Below are 20,722 nucleotides of genomic sequence, written 5' to 3'. Positions count from 1 at the left end.
TCTCTGTGCGAGAGGAGACCTGGGGCCCGATTCTCCTAAGTTAATAATGTCAAAATCGAATAGAAATCGAATCGCAATATGATCGCAATAGCAGTTTTAACCATATCGGGCATTCTGCTACTAATAAAAGACTAATCGTATTCGATTGACATTTTTGATTGGTGTGCGATTGGTCTGCTATTTTGGTAATTTTGGTCTATACGGTAGTTTGTTCTACAATCATATTGCAATCGTAAATCATTTGCAGACAAAATGATTCATTATTGAATGACAGAAAAGGATAAAAACGTTTATTTCAAAGAAAAAATAGCGGAATGCCACATACGCTTCAATCGTAATCGAGTTGGGATTGGATCTCAGTCGAACCGAGTCGAACGTGAATCGAATGGCGCTTAAGTAAAATTAGGAGAATCGGTCACCTGTGCCCAGCAGTGGTACGATAAAAAGGCTGTAACAGTAACAGAGAATATTTGGGACGGAAATCATAAAAAAGAATCTAATTCTTAACAAGAATTTGGTATTAATTAGTCAAGTCTGTCATGAAAATAATGAGATTTATTTAATAACTTTAGATTAAAACTTAACAGTAATTAATGTTATTACTTATCTTTTATAAAGTTTAGGTAATTAGAGTAAATATGGAACTAGTTTAAACGGCCTAGATAGACGTTAAATTATCTTTTGATGAGATTTTATTTTATAACTTATCCTCGACTTTTTGTGACAAGTCATTTGTTGTTCAAGCAACTCGTTTGTGGAATGCACTGCCTGTATCTATCAGGCGCGCACAGCTTCTTGCTGTTCTCAAGAGTATGGTGAAGAGCTATTATATGAAACCAGGGACTGAATAACCGAAAAAATACTGGTTAAAACGGTAAGCGGTATGACGTCATACCTTTAAATTTCGATACCTTAAAGAAACGGTACCGGTTTATTTTGGTATCGTAATATTGCGGTATCATTATTTTTTTTAGATATTTAAATAATAAAATTGAGGTTTTCTTTGTATCCTGCCGCCCGCGCTCGTTAAGAAATGACGTTGACAGCTCGCTTTCATAGATTTTTTTTGGGTACCGAAATTATTTTGGTTATGGTACTAGTAATGTAAGGGTATATTTTTTATCGGTATCACAACCGTTATTCTCTACCTTTTTGGGTCTACCCCTAAATCAAAACTGTATCGTAATTCTATACCGGTACCATACCCTTATACCTTTACCGTTTTCAGTCCCTGTATGAAACTTTAACACTCTCTCTAATTTCTTTATATTTATATTTTTTCTCCCATCCAACTTTCCTTATATATGTGTATGTATTGTTTATTTGCTTATACTTGTATATATACCTTTTTAATCATTATTTGTACGCCTACTACCCGTAATCTATCTATTTAAAATCGACTCCATCCAAAGGTTGTCTGTAAGAGATTGCTTTTGAGCGATAAGACCGCCTATTGTACTCACACGTATTTTTTTTGTAATGTCCTTCTCTATGTTTGTTTTGGTGTACAATAAAGAATATTCTATCTATCTATCTATCTATCTATCTTAAACAGCACAGTCAAAAAAAAGTTCATTAACATAATTTAAATTACAACATAACCCAATCATGAAAACCTCTCATAATTAACTGTCTCGACCACAAAAATTAAATATTATGCAAATTACGAAATGTCACTGACAACAGCTTTTGTTTTGAGAATTTATTGAGCTCATGTACTTTGACATGTGTTGCCGATTGTATATTTTAGGTACTGATAAATATATGACTACTACATATTATCTTCAAATTATTTACTGCCATTTCCTCAAAAATATAGAAGTATATAGAAGCTTCTAGTGTCAGTATAATTAAAAATATATTAATATTAAAAATCTCCATCTGGCTTTTACGTCAACACTACTGAATATATTAACTGTTTATTTGTCTTGCTATCACGTTAGGACTGCTGATTTAAAGTAGTATATAGCCTGTGCAGGAACAGATTAAACAGAGCTTCAGGCAGTGTAAGTAGTAATTATTTGTAATAACATGATATACAGGAATGAATTTTAAGCAGTGCACAAAAAAGAACTGGCGGTCTAGAATCATTACCAGAACATATCTTCATAATCAGTAAAAAATTTTTTTCATTCTTTTGTCCTCCCTAAAATCAGACCGTACAATCAGTTACAAAATAAACATCTTTCGATATCAATAACTTTTCTTTTTTGTACTAAAACACGAGAAAATAAAAATATATGTATCTATAAAACTTATTTAACTATAAGTTGACAAAGTTTGCGCACTGAATAAAATTCATTCCTGTATTTTCAATATAAAATAAAAATTATTCCGTACTGTTAGAAAGATACGAACCGACAATAACAAATGTAGGGTACTACTAGATAAAATTAAAGGTTTTGAATATTAGGACCAAAAACTTCTATTTCTAAGCCCTTCAATTAATGCTTTCATACTATTAATTAAAACCCGACCTTAAAGTTAAGGAACCCTAAAACTATTTTGACCTTAATTCAAACCTTGTATTAATAAAATGCCCTCAAGCTTTTCTATTCAAAAGGTATAGAAAATTCTTAATAATGCTGAATTTAAATTATGATAGTTAATTTGATTATGAATAATAAATAACTAAAGATAGAAATAACAAAGGTTTGGCTTGTTTGAAAATTCTATTGTTGAATTATTTTGTTATAATTATTTTTTTTTTAGTTATTAATAAAACCTTTCAAACTAATCTGAACCGAACCACTATATCACAAGTTATTCGTTTTCACTAACAACGGATTTTAATAATGTATCTGTTGATATGCCTACTATGGATAGTTTGACATATTATGTAGGTACTATACAATTATCAGGTCGCAATCTCTAGCAAGAAAATTATCAACAGGTAGGTTATTGAAATTCACTGTCAGCCGAACGGAAGTAGGTACTCGCTCGAGTAAGTGTGCATACAAACATTTTTATTCCGCCAATATAGAAACAATTTTAACACTTATATTTTGAAAACAATGTCTATAAAGTTTCTTGTCTTTACTCCATAACTCGCTCTTCTTGAAAACCCACACCCAGCTAAGTATTAATAATAAAAAGGGCTTCAGCGTGTTGGCTTCGGCCTCACGTTCGCCTTCCAAAAATCCGGGACTCTGTAGTCCCGAGGTCGGTTAGAGACATACAAATACATAATAATAAATTCGTTTATTTTCTCTACAGTTGGTGCCTTAAAAATACTTAAAATTAAACAATCTATGTCGTATCTTAGATTCCACCTGTGTGAGAGACTGGTGTCTGATGTAGGTATTTCAATGAAAACCTGTGTCACAGATCACCAGTGCCCCACCCTCGGTTGAACTTAAGTAGGTACATGATTATTATTACCAGACTAATAGCTGGGTAGAAAATTAATATTATCTAATTTAGAAGATTTGAAAGCAGAACTGGTATGTTAATGTGTGAATGTGAGTGTGAGTTACGTGTTGTGTACATATGTGTAGTGTGTGAGTGAGATGGTGTATGCGAGTGCAATCATAGAGTGGTATCATCGGGCCTAAAGAGGCAAATTATTTTTATTTAGGAATCAGTAGGAGATTTTCAGTTTCGTCGTAGTTAAGATTTTTTAAGTATTTTTTTTAATGTTTTAGTACAGTTTGATTTAGTTTGTGGGTAAATTTTGAGAGCTTTGTTTAGTTTATTGTAAAGATAATTTCCAAGAAAGCAGTAAAACTTTTGACAAAAAGCAGTTTTGGCTAAGTGATCGGGACATGCCTTGACTCTGCGTCGTTGTAGAAAAGTAGCGTCAAATTGTAATTCACTGTGCTTTTTGGTGACAAGACGCAGGATGAAGGTCTGCCTAACCGTAAGGATGTCCCATTCCCTATAGAGATCTGAAGTCGGATATAAGAAAGGAAGTCCTGCGCCCACCTTAAGTATTGCACGCTGAGCCCTCTCAACTTCAATTAAATGTGTTTTGGCAGCACCACCCCACGAGGTGATGTAATACTCTATCAAAGAATGACATAAGGCATAGTAGACCATTCTAATAGTTTTGAGATCAGCAGAGTATCTTAATGTTTTAAATATATAAATAAGCTTGCGTAATCTGGATACAAGGGATTGAAGATGTGGGTGGAAAGATAACTGCTGATCAATGATGTATTGACTTATCCTAAAGAACCTGGGATAGTTACCTATATAAGAAACTGGCTGTTTCCCGTGGTTTCACAAGCGTTTGGGGGAAACATTTTAACATTCAAAATACTTTGTACGATACTCTATAGCTTCCCAACAGTGAAATATTTATTCAAATCGAAGCCTTTGGCCTACAAACGAATTCTTCTTTGTTATTTTAGTAGGTATATAAGTAAGAAACATAGAAAGATAGCATTTATTTCATTTAAATAAATGTTTATTTGTGTGTTACAGCTCAGCTACGTTCCCGAAGGAAGGCAGCTAAGATGTTGGTGGCGGTGGTCATCATGTTTGCCGTCTGCTACTTTCCTGTGCATCTGCTCTCTGTACTCAGGTAAGATATCTTAATAATATATTATCACAGTTTACATATATTTTCTTGTAAACAGTAGGTGAAAGCTCGTCGACATTCATCACCATGTCTTGATTTTGTGTTAATATGCAGCATAATGTAAAAGTACAATTCCTAAACCAGTGCCTATCGTATCAGTGCCACCGTACGTCATTTGCCTCTCGCGGAATTCGGAATTGGGTAGGAGTAGACAAGGTCAAAAATAAATAGCGTTTTCACACTCATTTGGTAAAGTATCTTTAAATAATGTCACACCCATTCATCAAAGGAATATTTTTTAAATTATGGAAGTTAAATAATAAAATACTGTTTGACGTGAAAAATCTTTGACATCATAGCTCGCGTTTTCATACATATTGCAGAAAGAGTAAACGAATAGAATAGAATAGAATAGAATATCATTTATTTCTAAGTATATGGTACATTGAGGTTTTACATTGTATATGTCGTAGCCATATCGTAGATTTGACCACTTCATGAAAAGCTTGAGCATTTCATGAAATGGTTGCGTTTCATGAAATGTTCATGTTAATTTGACCAGATCGTTAAATCGTCAACATTTCTCGATTTTGTCATCCACGTCTGGCCGTATGGTATAATAGGGTATCCATAGTATCCATTTTGCCCAAGTCATATCATGATGTGGCCAATAGACAGTGAAACATTTCATGAAACGGGACCATTTCATGAAATGGTCGAGTCATTTCATGAAGTGGTCAAGTCTACGATAAGGCCACCACATACATATAGTTTCACATACAATACCATTGCTGGTGTAGAAATATTTAGTTAACCATGCTTTAAAAAGATAGAAAAAAGTAATTATAAAAATGTCAAGTAAACTGAATCACAAAAAAAAAATGTATAAGTAAGTATATGATAGTAATTAGAAGTAGGTAACAATATTATTTGCGTCAAAATGGTAAAATATTAATTATAATGTTAAAAAGCTACTGCTAAACGTTTTTGGCAGTTCAGAAAAAGTTTTTGTTGAATTTGAGTCGTTGGAAACTACCGTATTGCTGTGAGTCAGTATAAACTGACAGATGTCAACTGCACATAAGACCCGGGCACACTATACTTTGACTATATTGTACCTCTCGGAATTCTGGCTTAAAATTTTCGCTTAACATAAAGTGTCTACACTGATTGGTCCGTTCGGGAGACCGTTCACAATTTTTGGGAACTGAAAAAATGTAGCTATATTTTAGCTGTGTTCTTCATATATTTCAGAGTTAATAAAATAATACAGTAAATTGATACTATTTTCTTAATTACATTGACTTACACAGGTGCAATACGGAAAACGTCTAAATTAAACGACCAAGGTTCTTTGCCTTTACGTGTACAAATATTTATTTAGTACGGAACCTTCAGCTATCGAGGCCGGCTCGCTCCTGACCGGTTTACTGAAGCTCCCATCTTAAGGTATTAGAGAGATTATAATGGATTATTTTGACCTACAAAATGAGGACACTCCTGTTTCACGGGAAAATAATAGACGATCATGTTGAGCGACCCATTTTGTAAATTGCATATTTTATATCATACAGGAGGTGTTATAAGTGGTTCCTGTGGGTCTACTCGTGTTCAAAAGACTCCTACCGTCTCTATTACAGTAATAATGTGTACAATCTTAACCTAAACAAAACTATAAATAAAATGAATAAGAAAATACAAATAAATTAAAGAAAATAAATTACAACTAACTATTCTTGTGTTACCTACATATAAGAAAGTAGCTCTCTATGCCTTTCACATTATAACTAATGAACCGATTTAAATGTAATAATTAATGTACCTGAGAAAGAACATAAGTAGGCTACTTTTTGGCAGATGCGAGAAGTTACCTCGGATCAGGGCTGAAAGGGAGATCCAAGTGAGAGAAGTACCTAGTTCTCTCGGGACGGGGCTAGAACTGCAAGGGACAGCTAGTAGACTGTAATTGGTATCATTGTTTGGAAAGTAGTAGACTCAGAGCGCAGCTGAAATTGCAAGGGTAGGTACTAAGTAATCCCAAATTGAATCAAATCAAAATCAGTAAAGCAATTTCAGGGAAAAAGCGTATCAGGACAAAAACAAAATTGAATTAATTTCCGGACTACTGAACCAAATTGGATTTTTTATTGTGTGCGTTATTGTCAGGACTTTTCGTGAAACTTTGTTTTTTGGAAAATAGAAAAAGCATTCTGATAACATCAGTTAATTTGTGTAATTATTGTCAGTACGTTGATCAGTTCCTGAGTAGTTTTATCCATGATTTATCTACTAAGTTTTAAATGGCACCCGACCGAGAATAATAAATACAAATAAATAAAAAATGTTCGCAACACCTTCACGTAATCTATTTATTAGCTTCTGTTATGGGTGCTAACACAACTGATATAATTTACATATAAATACATATTATAACACCCAGACCAATACGCATGCTCATCACACAAATATTGACCGTACCGGGAATCAAACCCGAGACCATCAGTTCGGCATTCCCGCATTGTGACCATTGCGCCAACGAGGTCCTTCTACGTCCGTGGTCACCTATTTGTATTAGAAAACACACCCAAAACCGAGTCATAATGCTACCTAAGTATTCATTATTAAGGTATAATGAATGCGGACAAAAGTACTCAGAAACTGGCCATTCAGTTATTAGGGATAAGCAGAAATCCAAAAATGTGACCAAAATCGCAAGGGTTCTTATTAAAATTTTAATGAGCTCCTTCAGTTTACACTTTGCTCCAGAAAAAAATGGACATCATTTTTAGCGTTAAATAATCTAAAGAGAGGAATGACAGACTGAGTAAGTTTAGTCAAAAGCTTCATCATCATCATCATCTCAGCCATAGGACATCCACTGCGGAACATAGGCCTCCCCCTTAGATCTCTACAGATTAAGTTAAAGTATATCTTCAAAAGCTTCGCAGTATTTAATTCATTTGGTATGACAAAAATGCCCTCAAGCCATATTTTAAATTATCTCTAAATAAATGTAAATTGCAAACATAGAATTTGGTATTTAGCAATTATTGGAACCGTCTTAAATACCTTTTTTAAGGGATAAGATAATTTGAATAACATTAAGAATTTGTTTTCTGAATTCCAACAAAATAAAATAATGATTACATTTATTTTAATATCGAAAAATTGAGATTGACTGTTTCGGTTGATGTCATAAGTCGATTTTATGTTCATGGCTAAACTCCACCCACGGTTTCACCAGCGTCCCGTGGGAGCTACTTTTCCGCTGCTCGGCCAAAATCTTACCCGTGACATTCACAAATTACTTATTATTGGTAAAAGAATTTGCAAAATTGGTTAGAAAGATACTACAATTTCACAAATTCAGTCAGAAAACATCGATTTGGTAAAAAGGATAGGGTTCTTTATATTAATTTGAGTAGATATATGACATAAATGCTATGACATAAATGATTTTAAATTCGAAAGTAACTGCTGATTACGCATGCAAAATGCGTGGACCGTTTTCCAAGAAATATCATACAAACGATTGTATATTTTCCACTTAGCGAACTAGTGTAGGTAAAGGTGCGTTCTACGGCCGTTAGCAATTTTCTATGTATCTGTTCTTTTGCATACCAGAGATAGGAATTTGATATTATTTGCATGGGTATAATGTCAAATTCCTGTCAGTAATAGTACTATAGTTAGAATAATGCCAATGACCGTTAATAAATCGGTGAGTGGATGCTAATTCTATCCTTCAAGGAAAATAGTTTTGTGTCTGTTTCATGCTCGGTTTAAATTACCTAATAGTACTTGGTAAGGAGGGTTCGAATCCAGGTCAGGAAAGTACCAATGCAACTTTTCTCAGTTCGTATGTCCTTTCTAAGTATCTTGGACACCAATGGCTGATAAAAGGTGAAGGAAAACATCTTGAGAAAACCTGGACTATTAAGTCTGAAATCACCAACCCGCATTGAGCAAGCGTGGTGATTAACGCTCAATCCTTCTCCAAGTGAGAGGAGGCCGCAGCCCAGCAGTGGGACGATGAAAAGGCTGTAACAGTAACAACAGCGGTAAGGAGAGGATGCTAAAACGATGCGAAAAAAGGCCTTTCTTTAGCTCTATTTCTTTATTCGTTTAGCCCAACCCACCCTCTTTTTAACCGACTTCCCAAAAAGGAGGAGGTTATCAATTCGGCCGGTATGTTTTTTTTTTTTCTATGTATGTACATCGATTACTCCGAGGTTTATAAACCGATTTACGTGATTCTTTTTTTGTTCGACTTGGAATGGCTGCCAGTTGGTCCCATAGTCATCAGGTCAGGATCTGATGATGGAAACCCTGAGAAATCGAGGGCAACCTTCAAAAGTTGTAGGGATACATAGGGTAAAAACTTGACACTCAGGTGTATGCCTGAAAGCACTATTCAGCAGTGAAGGTTCGGAGCTGATCTGATGATGGAGACCAGAGAGGGTTGAGGGAACTCGACAACTGAATATGTAAACTACCTCGTGTTTGGGCTTATATTATTTTTATTGACGAGACGTTTGCAACAGTGAAGGTTTGGAGCTGACCTGATGAAGGAGACGAGAGAAGGTCGAGGGAACTCGACAACTGAATATGTAAAATACCTCGTATTTGGGCTTATATTCTTTGTATTGATGAGAATTTTCTTCTTATATGGATAGTGACAACTATTCGTATCACTGAAAAGCTGTAAATAAAAAACTTTTTTACAAAAAAAATACAAAACCAAAAACACTAAAAAACAAAAAAAAAAGAACAAATTTTAGGTGCATTGGCCTAGAAGTCGGTGGCAAAATTAACTTAGTAACATCCATTAGACACCGACTTCTAGGCCGATGCACCTAAAATTAGTTTGTTTTTTTTTTTTTTTTGTTTTTTAGTGTTTTTGGAAGTCGGTTTAATTTTTTTGTAAAAAAGTTTTTGAAAGAAATCGTCAAATGCCAATAACCGTGACTGACTAAACCCACCATGTTCCTTCTTAAGCCCTTTATGTACCAGGGCCGCGGTAACTCTTTCGAACGATCCTTCTACCCGTGTAAACACGACCTACGATTTTATCAAAGAATAAATGATGACGTACTAAGTAGATTTTGTTTGTTTTATTAGCCAATGTTGACTGCGAGATTAGACTTAGCGTCTGGTTGTCTGTCAATATGTTTTGTATGTAATTTGGTGTCAAACAATCTCTGATGTATTGATTGATTCTATTAGTAACATTGTATGAACTGTGTGTTATTTTTGACGATCTATGAAGTGTAACAATATTATAATGCATAAGAGTATATTTGGTTGTTTGTTTTACTCGGGAACTACTGACCCGATTTGACAAATTCCTTGTGTTTGTGTTAGACAGCCCATTTATCTAGGAGGTTAAAGACTACATATTTGTCCGATTGCGCGGAGTAGTTCCTAAGGGTGTGAGTGAACCCGCTGGCGATAGATGAGTAGAGTAAGCTATGTAAAGCTAATCCCACCCAAAACAAAAATGTGAAAGACTGCCAAGTTCGATAATATGGGAATGCTTCGCCTATAAAAGAAGTGAGATCTGAATAAGTACCAAGTTCCATACACATACCTCAGTTAAAAATAGTTACTTTTTAATGATGTTACTTGGCAAGTTTTCAGACACCTTGTTATAAACCTACTATAGTTCGGCCATTCAGAGAATGCGTTCCTGACACGTCGCGATTGAACTGACGACGTAACTTTGCAATGGCGTTGCAGTTACGATAAAAATATTTTTGCTGGTTGTTTACCGTTTTAACAATTGAGGAGCATTAAAACAACATTATTATATCAATAATCAATGAATGTAGTTACGTCGTCAGTTCAATCGCGACGTGTCAGGAACGCATTCTCTGAATGGCCGAACTATAAACGCAATGAATCAAGTATTTAATTTTCTATTAAAACTTGCCAGATTAAAGTTACACATTCGTTATTTTCGAAAGTGATTCACACTTGGCCGTTTTCAGATTTTTACTTTACTTTGACTAAATACAAACCTTTGTAACGAATTTCAGATCGGTACGACCATTCGAAGATATATTATATAAATATAGATAAATTTAGTTCGTTTTAGTTCCTTAGAGGTATTTTACACCGGGTATAAAACACCTTCATTATTTTGAAACCGACTCACACTTGGCCATTTTCAGATTTTTCCCTTTACCTTGACATAAAGACCTACCTCCATGCCAAATTTCAAGTCAATACGACCATTGGAAGTGGTCTAGGTTTTTGATGAGTGAGTCAGTCAGTCAGTGTATAGTAAAAATAGCGATTTTCTGACGTCAATATCTCAAGACCTACAATAGGTATATTAATGAAATTTTGTATTTTAGATAAGTGAGGGGGATCACAACAGATACTAGAAATTTGATATGCGTAAATAAAATAGATTTTGAGTTACAGGGGGGTCGAATTTGGCCCGAAATGGTTCGTGTAATATAACCCACGGCCGGTGTGTCGCTTTTTTTGCTCGAACTTGGCGGACACACTGCCGTGTGTCTAGATACCCCTAGTCAAGACTGGCTGTCATACTTACTGGCTTCTGACTACTCGTAACGAATACCAAAGATGTTCAAATTACAGCAGCAGTGGTTGGAGACAGTCATGTTTTAATGATATTTTTTTGTTTGTTTGCTGTCGTAATAATGAACATAGGTACCTACTTACCTACAATTCGTACACCAAACAACATTGTGATAAATCAAATAGGTACTTAATTATTATTATAGCAATCAATATAAGTTCTCATTCAATTATATATTCAATTGCGTAATTGGTATATAGAATGATTCATTCTAAATATATAGCATCAATGGTACGTTGTTCAATTAAAATTGTGGGATTACGTATTTTGAAAATTGTTTATCAATGAGCATAATATTTAATCTCTCGTTTGCTAACTTTACTATTCTGCTACTGACATAATTGTTAAAATTGTGTGGTTTTCGATAGTATTTGTATGTCAGTTCCGCACAGTTTTAATGCCTAAATAAAATGAACTAACGGGGACATACGTATATTAAATCGACGGATGAAATGTCTATTCAGAAAAAATAAAAGAGAATCAAAGATATTGACAATAAGAAATAAAGAAAAAGAGTGGGTACAAAGGTCTTAAAATGCTATAACTTCAAAGACAAAAGGAAAAAGGTAAGAACATATTTTGCTATAATGACGTATTGACGGAATCACGGTAGACAGAGACCAACTTCAGACATTGGTAGGACATTTCTAGAAGCCATGTTAGAAGTAATATGTATTTTACAGTTGATTTTTTATGCTTTTAAAATAAAATGACTGAATCAGTCAATCTATACTAATATTATAAAGAGGAAAACGTTGTTTGTTTGTTTGTTTGGTTGTAATGGATAAACTCAAAAACTACTGTACCGATTTTAAATATTCTTTCACCATTAGAGAGCTATATTATCTGCGGGTAACATAGGCTATATTTTATCCCGGGTGAACGGGACGCGGGCGAAACCGCGGGAAAACGGCTAGTACGAGATAAAATAAATGATGCTACGGTATTGAAATTCATAAGTACTTTTCTATCACGGTGTTAGAAAAAAATCCTCCGAAACGCGGCTAAAACCGTGCGACAGAGCTTTCGAATTTTGAATAAAAAAAGTTTTCAAAATCACCATGCTCCTACATAGCCAAAAACACCTACAAATAAAAATGACAACCTTCACCCATTTTTTTATCAACCGATCTAAAAATATGATAAACATTTTTTTCAAAAGCCTATTCCCCGACCTTGTTCCCGTTTATTGGGGATCCTCTTACGTAGTAACCAGATTCGGGTGACGGATTGCCTGTCCGGATCTAAAAACGCAATTACCGGACAATAGCCGGACATTTTCTTTATAAAACTGCTCTATTATAGTGACCGAAAAACGCAGATGGGTTTAGATCGAACGTGGAGTGATATATTGAGGAATGTGGTTCTCGTTACGGTATGTTTTCAGAGTAGGGAGTTGGTAGAGTGATAGGTTTCGTTTAGGTGTTTGAAGTTAGAGACGAAATTATGTTTTTTTTCATTTGAAGACACGCATATATTTGTTGTTAAATTGCTTTCTTTGTACGATTTTAGAAGCATTTTCTTTTTTTGTAAGTATCACGTGGGTATCACTTCTTTCAATGGCCAAAATACTTAAGAACAAAATAATTCATCCATTTTTCTTAAGAAAGAAGAAATTTTCCATGCACAAACATGTTGAATTACGTGCTCATGTTATGACCTTGAACCACGAACGATTTTTATTTACAAAAATATTAATACCTGTCCAAAGGTCGTTGACCGTATTTACTTTCTACTCGATTCATCATCAAATATTGTCACGTTTTTTGTTTGATTTTTAACCAAATCTATTTCTTACCATTTAATTTACAATGCCAATGACTGCATCAATGATTTTCCAAAATGGATACTTATTGCAATAATACATTGTGATGTTCCCTCTTCGTATTCCTTTTCCAACTGTTCGACAACTTGTTAGAAATAGTCCATTTACCATTTTTCACGATAAAAAAGTTTCAGTATGAAGGAAACTGAATATTTGCTTTTTATCCGGGTGCGTGTAGTCATTTTGGAAGAGCGAAAAAGCGTTTAGGTATTTATATTTGTATAATACTTTTTGCATACATGTTACAAAACAGTGTACAAAGGCGAAATGAAAGCCTCAGGCGTTTTGTACCAGTTACCCTTTAGGAGAAATGCTATGACCTCGGAATTTATTGAAAATAGAATATACGTAAGGCTGCCTTTTAAGTGCTGTCGTTTGGTAACCTCCCGCGATTTTTAAAAATATATATATATGCTATTTGAATCTTTTTGAATTTAGAATTCGAAAACAAAAGAATGTTTTTAAATAGGTCGAATAGTTTTATTGTATCGTCCATTCAAAGGTGACAGGTCGGTTGCAAAAATGGAAATGTGTAAGGAAAATTTGAGTGCGATAATTTTCTACAACTTTAAAAGGGGATTGTCGCGACTTCAGTACTAGAAAGAGATTAATTCTGTATTTAGTGATGTAGCACCATTCCTTAGGACCGCAGAACGCTGATATTTAGAATTTCAACCTGGGCACTCTAGCTTCAGTGACAAGCCTCGTGAAGGTCGTCCAAAAACCGCCATGATGCAAGTTTATATCGAGGCTGTGCGGCAGCTAATCCTCGCAGACGGACATGTAGCATATGGTGAAATAGAGGCATCCGTGGGCATTTCAGGGACCACAGTCAAAAATATCCTACACGAAGAACTTGGCGTAAGATAGATGATCTCTTCATGGATACCACATTTTCTTAGCGACGACCAAGAAACAGCCCTAGTAAGTTGGTGACGTCAAACTCTGCAGCGATTCGACCGAGGAGAGTCAAAGCAGGTCTATGATATAGTTAGTGATAACAAGTCCTGGATATACGCTTATGATCCGGATTCTAAGCAGCAGTCAGCTGTCTAGGTCTTCCAAGACGAGCCAAAACCGACCAAAGTCGTACGCTCGCAAAGCACTTAAAAAAAAAATGGTTGTCTCGTTTTTGGCAAAGGGTGATCGTGTCGCCACTATTGTACTAAAATATCGCGACATGGTTACCGCTGACTCGTATACCATTGTTTGTTTGCCAAAAGTCATCACCGAATTTAGAAAAAACTATCCAAGACTTCGAATGATACTGCACCATGACAATGCAAGTTCGCGCACCGCCCGCCAAACACCGATGTTTTTGAGTTCCCAAAATGTTGTAATATTGGATCATCCACCTTACAGCTGTAACTTCAGCACTAATGATTTTAATACATTAACCAAAATTAAGAAAATTCTTCGTGGACTACCTTTCAGCACACCTGAAGAAGCTGTTGACGTATACAAATCGGCCGTTTTGACTACCCCCACTTTGGAATGGAATAAATATTTAAAAACTGATTTGAATGCATGCAAAAGTGCATTAAATATCGCTAAGTATTCTTAAAAAAATAATAAACGGTAATAACCTATTGGATTATCTATACTTATTTCAAACGACACAACTTAAAAGGCAGCCCTCGTACATGTTTGTCGCTGTCAATGTTGCTGGCTGGTTGCTTGTTTGTGGTCGCCATGGTGACAACGTTGATTGGGCTAATCTTAAAGGAGGCTCCATATTATATAGTGCCGTAAACAGGCGTGAATTTGAAAGGTTTTTATTTTCTAATCAAAATAATTATAGCAGCAGCTTCTACTTACATTTCACGAAGGATTGAGAGCATCCCATGAATGTGGAGAGCACAAATTGTGCCGTAAATTTATGGTTAGCATTCGCGGTTAGAATTCGCTAATGTGGGGCCGCCATTAAGAGTGAGCAAGTTAAGGCATTTGTTCTCCATGGGCAAAATATATTTGTTCCACTCGATCCATAGTAAAATTGGATTTGTTGGATTGATTGTGGGAAAATTCCTATAATATGAAACAATTCGTTTTGCTGACGAACGGTAATTTTTTTCATGTAAGCCTCATAGAATTAATGTCAGAAGTTACCGTCCGTAAGAAAACGAATTGTTTCTCGTTTAGGAATCGGTTATAGGTAAAATGTAGCGTGTAGGTTATTTATAGAAAATGGTACATATAGGTACGTATATCAAAATATAAATCATCCATCATCCTCCGAGCCTTTTTCCCAACTACGTTGGGGTCGGCTTCAAGTCTAACCGGATGTAGCTGAGCACCAGTGCTTTAAAAGGAGCGACTGCCCTATCTGACCCCCTCAATCCAGTTACCCGGGCAACCCAATATCGCTTGGTTAGACTGGCTTCTGACTACCCGTAACGACTGCCAAGGATGTTCAATGACAGCCGGGACCTACAGTTTAACGTGCCATCCGAAACACAGTCATTGGTATATCCCAATATAAATGTGGGTCTCAAATTCCAAATACAGAATCATATGACAATCAATAAAGGAGATTAACTTCATTCATAACATCTACATATTTAATGAATACCGACATTCACACGTGTTGCCAATGTATTATTAAGATTGAGCTTATCATTATTCATAGATGCGGAGTATATTTGCTGGCGATGAATATTTTAGCGTCTAATAAATTGCATTTAATTTTGTGTCGTAGGTCTCTCGATGTCATACTCGTTGATTTGCAAAATCGGATTAAAAGTTTGTCTGAAGAGTATCCATTTCCATGCAAAGTATCTCTTCAATTGGTGCAGAAGTTATACCATAAGAGTCAAGAGGTTTTCTGATTTCAGATGATTTCACTGGTGTGTGTCACTGAGCACTGTTGAATGTCTATTCTGATATATTCGCTCTAGCAGTCTAGCACACAATAACCATGCAAATTTTGGTATGTGCGCGAACTATTTGATCGAATCCAGCCGTAAGAGTGCATAAGCGAATTCTCTTTCTATCCCCGCCTATAAAATCCTTTTAGAAAGAACAACAAATAATGCTCGGATGCTACAAGAATATTCTTGTTCTACCTCTAGTTTTGATTAGTTTAATCTTACTAAACCTACTCTGACAAACAAACTCACTTTTCCGTTTGTCGTATTAGTAAGCACGTGTACGTTTTACATGAAAGTTGCGCTTAATGAAAAAAACGGTAGAATTGATTTCAATGGGAAAGGTAAAGGATAATCATTTCCGGGTACGTGACTTCGTTTTCTCATAATGAGGGTAAAGCCGTGGGTTCTAGCTAGTTCACAATTCCACAATGAATGCAGGTACATATATTTGTAGACGTTGACTTGAAAAAGCTTCGGAATTCTAATGTTTGTTCGGTTTTTTATGCGTGAGGAGACATTTTCCCGTACAATCCCTTTGGACATACAAGGGTTAGTGTCAAGTATGAAGATTGGTTACTTTGATTTTATATTTAATGTATCCTCTATAAGAATTACTTTATTTCTACGATAAAGTAGGAGTTGCTTAGGCTTAGGAACATACTAATATTAATTTAGGGTTGCAACTCTAGGGCCATGGGGTCCAAATGCTCATCTACTTTTAAAAAATCTTGACAAATGGCTGGTTGGTTAAGTGACCCAAATGCCAGTTTTTGCTTTTGGTCAAAAGCAGTGGTTTTTATTTCGGTCGAAAGTTAAGCATGGCGGTAAGCCTCTTGGGCACGCTTCGAGAGGGTTTTCGACGCCATATTATAATTGTATTACATTATGCACAAGTAAATATTTAAGTGATGCTGTAATACCCCAGCTACAGTTAATTCCAGCTTTCCTCAAATACCTTATTTTCTCAAGCTATGGCTATTGACAGTCTTCTTAAAGGAACATTTCCATGAATAGGTAAGATTTTACTTCCATCAAGAGATTACGGCATCAAAACTTCCCCGAACTTGTCCTAATACACTTAAGAAGGTATTTAAGTTATAGTTCGGCCATTCAGAGAATGCGTTCCTGACACGTCGCGATTGAACTGACGACGTAACTTTGCAATGGCGTTGCAGTTACGATAAAAATATTTTTGCTGGTTGTTTACCGTTTTAACAATTGAGGAGCATTAAAACAACATTATTATATCAATAATCAATGAATGTTATTACGTCGTCAGTTCAATCGCGACGTGTCAGGAACGCATTCTCTGAATGGCCGAACTATAGTAATCCAACGACAATAGCCAGAGGTTTACAAAGTGCTAAAAAACTTTCCCCGATTAAGTAGGTAAAGTCCCTTTTTAATATGTATAGTTAGGACCGGTAAGACGGTATTTTTAGACCAAGGGTAAAAATATAACTTAATATTTCAACTTTGAGTTATGTCTAGTGGCCCTGGAATCTCATAATATAAATTATGGGTATTTTTATTCGTCATCTAAAAATTCCTTGTCAAAAAAGTGCCTTTCCTAAAATAGGCGGACTGTTAAGTAATTTCATACTACCGGATTTTGCGCGCGGTAACCACGGTTCATAAATTGAGCGTCTCGCATAAATATATGATCGACAAAAGACCAGACTAGTTCGGATTTTGTTCAATTTTTTTCTGCGCATATCTCCATCGTTTACCAACATATTTGAGCATTTTTTTTGTTACTGGGCGAAAATAATATAGCTACATCTTCTAGATACCGACTTCTAGACCGTTATATATCTATTTATTTTAAGAAGTTGGTTTTATTGTTTTTGTAAAAAGTTTTTTACGCATAGAAAAAGCGACAAAATCCGCCAGTGCGAAAGCGCTGTTACTCCTACAAATTGTAGGTTCGTAGTTTTTTACATGGATTAATCGTTTTCGATCAATCTTCAAGAGCTGCGCAAACTACGAAAAATGTACCGCAATCTGAGGAGCAACTTAATTCAACTCACTGCCTTTAATAGTTGGAAAGTGTAAAAAAGTAATTTTAGGAGTCGGAGTAAAAACTGCTTTAATCTATTAGTATAAGTAGGTAACTCTACCTACTTCGAGAAAAGGATTAATTGCTTACTGTCTAAAAATAGCCCTAACTGTGGCTTTGACTTCGGAAGTAATTTCGGTCAACGCATTTTAGTTGTGATGGTCAATTTAATTATAATGTGATAGTAGCTCCAATAATTGAAGGACTGTTGACTGCGGTTGGACACGCGTCTCAAGAGAATTATTTCCCGCTCCCTGATAAAAAGATTCATGTTTTAATTTTGTTTGAGTTTTGCCAAAACAAATAAAGTAGCCCTTCAGTGTAATTGGTACGTTATGAGCTTATATGTCTAAAGTATGAGTAACCCTATGAAAAACGCAATCCTGCTAAATGATTCTTACAACTTTACTAACTAAAGATACTGATAAAATATACGAGAAAATATCTATAATAGACGCACATTATCTGAACCAAACGTGCTACATGTACATCTATTAAGCCCTATCAAAAATCCTACAATTTTCAAAAAAATCCTAATTAACGCTGCTATCTCTTTCTTCCAGGTACACATTAGACATGGAGCAGAACGACGTGATCACCTGTCTCGCTCTCATCTCCCATGTGATGATCTACGCCAACTCTGCCATCAACCCTTTGATTTACAACTTTATGAGTGGTAAGTTAAACTTATAGCTTAATAGGAAAAGTTATATCAGGTATATCAGGTTTCTTTTAAATCTTATTATCATCTGCCTAGCCTTGTTCTATGTTTGGATAGGTATCCAGTCTACCAGTGTTTCACAAGGAGCGACTGCCTATCTGACCTGTTTAACATCATCATCAGCCTATCGCAGTCCACTGATGGACATAGGCCTCTCCAAGTGCACGCCACTGAGATCGATTTTCGGCTTCTCGCATCCAGCTCCTGCCAGCCGTCTTGCGAAAGTCATCTCTCCACCCTGCCTGAGGACCTCTTCAACCCAGTTACCAAATAAGACTGGTTGTCAGGCTCACTGGCTTCTGACTACCTGTAACGATAGATTTTCCTGAGTTATCCCGATAGGGGTTAGTGTTTTAATATAGTGCTATAAAAATAATATAAGTTTAATATAGACTTTCACAAAGCAGCCCGGAGCCTGGAAGTTGGTGATTGATACTCCCGTGCATCGGAGAGCACGTAAATGTCGGTCATGCGCCTGATCTCTCATCGGGCTATGAGAGTTAAGGAATAGTGAGTGCACCTGTGTCTGCGCAAATGCTCGTGCACTATAATATGTCCTGCGTAGTTGGCTAATCTCCTTACGTGAGAACAGCCGTCGTAGCCGATAATCAGCTAGGAGGACATCATCATCATAGTGCTATAATTAAGAAAACTAGGCCAATATTCTAAGAGCTTAAGTGAATATTTATCTAATAATGCTGTTATTTTTGGCTACACTGCCAGACAGCGACAAATTTTGAACGCCCTCTATTAGTTTTAAAAATCTAAAAATAGATTTTAATTTTGCTCCGAAATTAACGACAAGTAATTGGTGACTTATTTTGAAATTCTAGTGTCTATAGACTTTCAGTGTTAATATTTAAACTAAGCACAGAAATACTAGTGCACCCTTTCTCTGAAATTCATGTAAATGATTTAATTAGTAGCTTAAAATACACTCATTTCTTAACCTTATCGGTTAACGACCCATCATTACTCCTGAAGAGAGTGTTCACCTGTGTCATATGAAACTAGACTCAGTGTCAAATTGTGACCGTAATTTACCCCGGAAAATTTACACCTCAAAATTTTCACTGTCATTACATGGAAAACTCAACTTTCTAAATATAACTTCCTTAACTCTTCTAAAGGTTGTTTCAAGTTAGGAAGTTTTTTTCGGTGAAAAAACTATGGCAAAAAGTTCACATCGATACATCATCATTAGTCTTTCAATCGTCCCACAGCTGGGCACAGGCCTCCTCTTACAGACAGTGTACGATTAAAAGCGTTCACTACCATGCATGCTGTCATTTGAAAGAGTCCTAAATCTGAAAGGATTTTATATCAGTCTTTCTCAAATAACCTATAATTTATTTCTGTCTTTAAAATGCTTTTAAGCCCAACATGTGTAGATGCTCATCATATGTCTATCAAATTAAAATGTAAGAATGCCCTGTAAAAAATTTACCTATAACAATATAAACCTAATTTGCTGCGATGAATACTTTTAGCTCCAGTTTTTTCTTCGTTCGTTCTAGATATACCGTTTATTATATTTAGTTTAGCTTTTTTACAGAATTAACCCCAATATTGTAAGGTAAATCCCACCCAAAACAAAAATGTGAAAGGCTGCCAAGTTCGATAATATGGAAATCCTTCGCCTATAAAAGAAGTGAGATCTGAATAAGTACCAAGTTCCATACACATACCTCAGTTAAAAATAGTTACTTTTTAATGATGTTACTTGGCAAGTTTTCACACACCTTCTTATAAACCTACTAAACGCAATGAATCAAGTATTTAATTTTCTATTAAAACTTGCCAAGTAACATTATTAAAAAGTAACTATTTTTAACTGAGGTATGTGTATGGAACTTGGTACTTATTCAGATCTCACTTCTTTTATAGGCGAAGGATTTCCATATTATCGAACTTGGCAGCCTTTCACATTTTTGTTTTGGGTGGGATTTCATTTATTTTTGTAAGGTTGTTTATTTTATTTTTTTTCTTATGATTAAGTTAGTTAAGGAAATGTCTCATTTATACTATCTTTCAGATTTTTGAATATGCACTATGCTTCTTCAAAGAAATGAACTAGATTAACTAAATGGACTAGATTTACCAACTGACTGACAT

At 35.4% G+C, this 20,722-nt stretch overlaps 1 protein-coding gene across 1 annotated transcript in view; it reads left to right on the top strand.

The window, feature by feature from the left end:
- LOC124641586 (orexin/Hypocretin receptor type 1-like) overlaps positions 1-20,722 on the top strand; it is a 146,734-nt gene that overhangs the window by 122,890 nt on the left and 3,122 nt on the right. The window contains exons 6-7 of the mRNA XM_047179724.1: positions 4,426-4,525; positions 18,450-18,562. Coding sequence (XP_047035680.1) covers positions 4,426-4,525; positions 18,450-18,562 — 213 coding nt within the window. The remainder of the gene's footprint in view (positions 1-4,425; positions 4,526-18,449; positions 18,563-20,722) is intronic.

Source organism: Helicoverpa zea, chromosome 22 (assembly GCF_022581195.2).
Source record: "Helicoverpa zea isolate HzStark_Cry1AcR chromosome 22, ilHelZeax1.1, whole genome shotgun sequence".
Classification (NCBI taxonomy): domain Eukaryota; kingdom Metazoa; phylum Arthropoda; class Insecta; order Lepidoptera; family Noctuidae; genus Helicoverpa; species Helicoverpa zea.
This window is presented reverse-complemented; position numbering and strand designations above follow the sequence as displayed.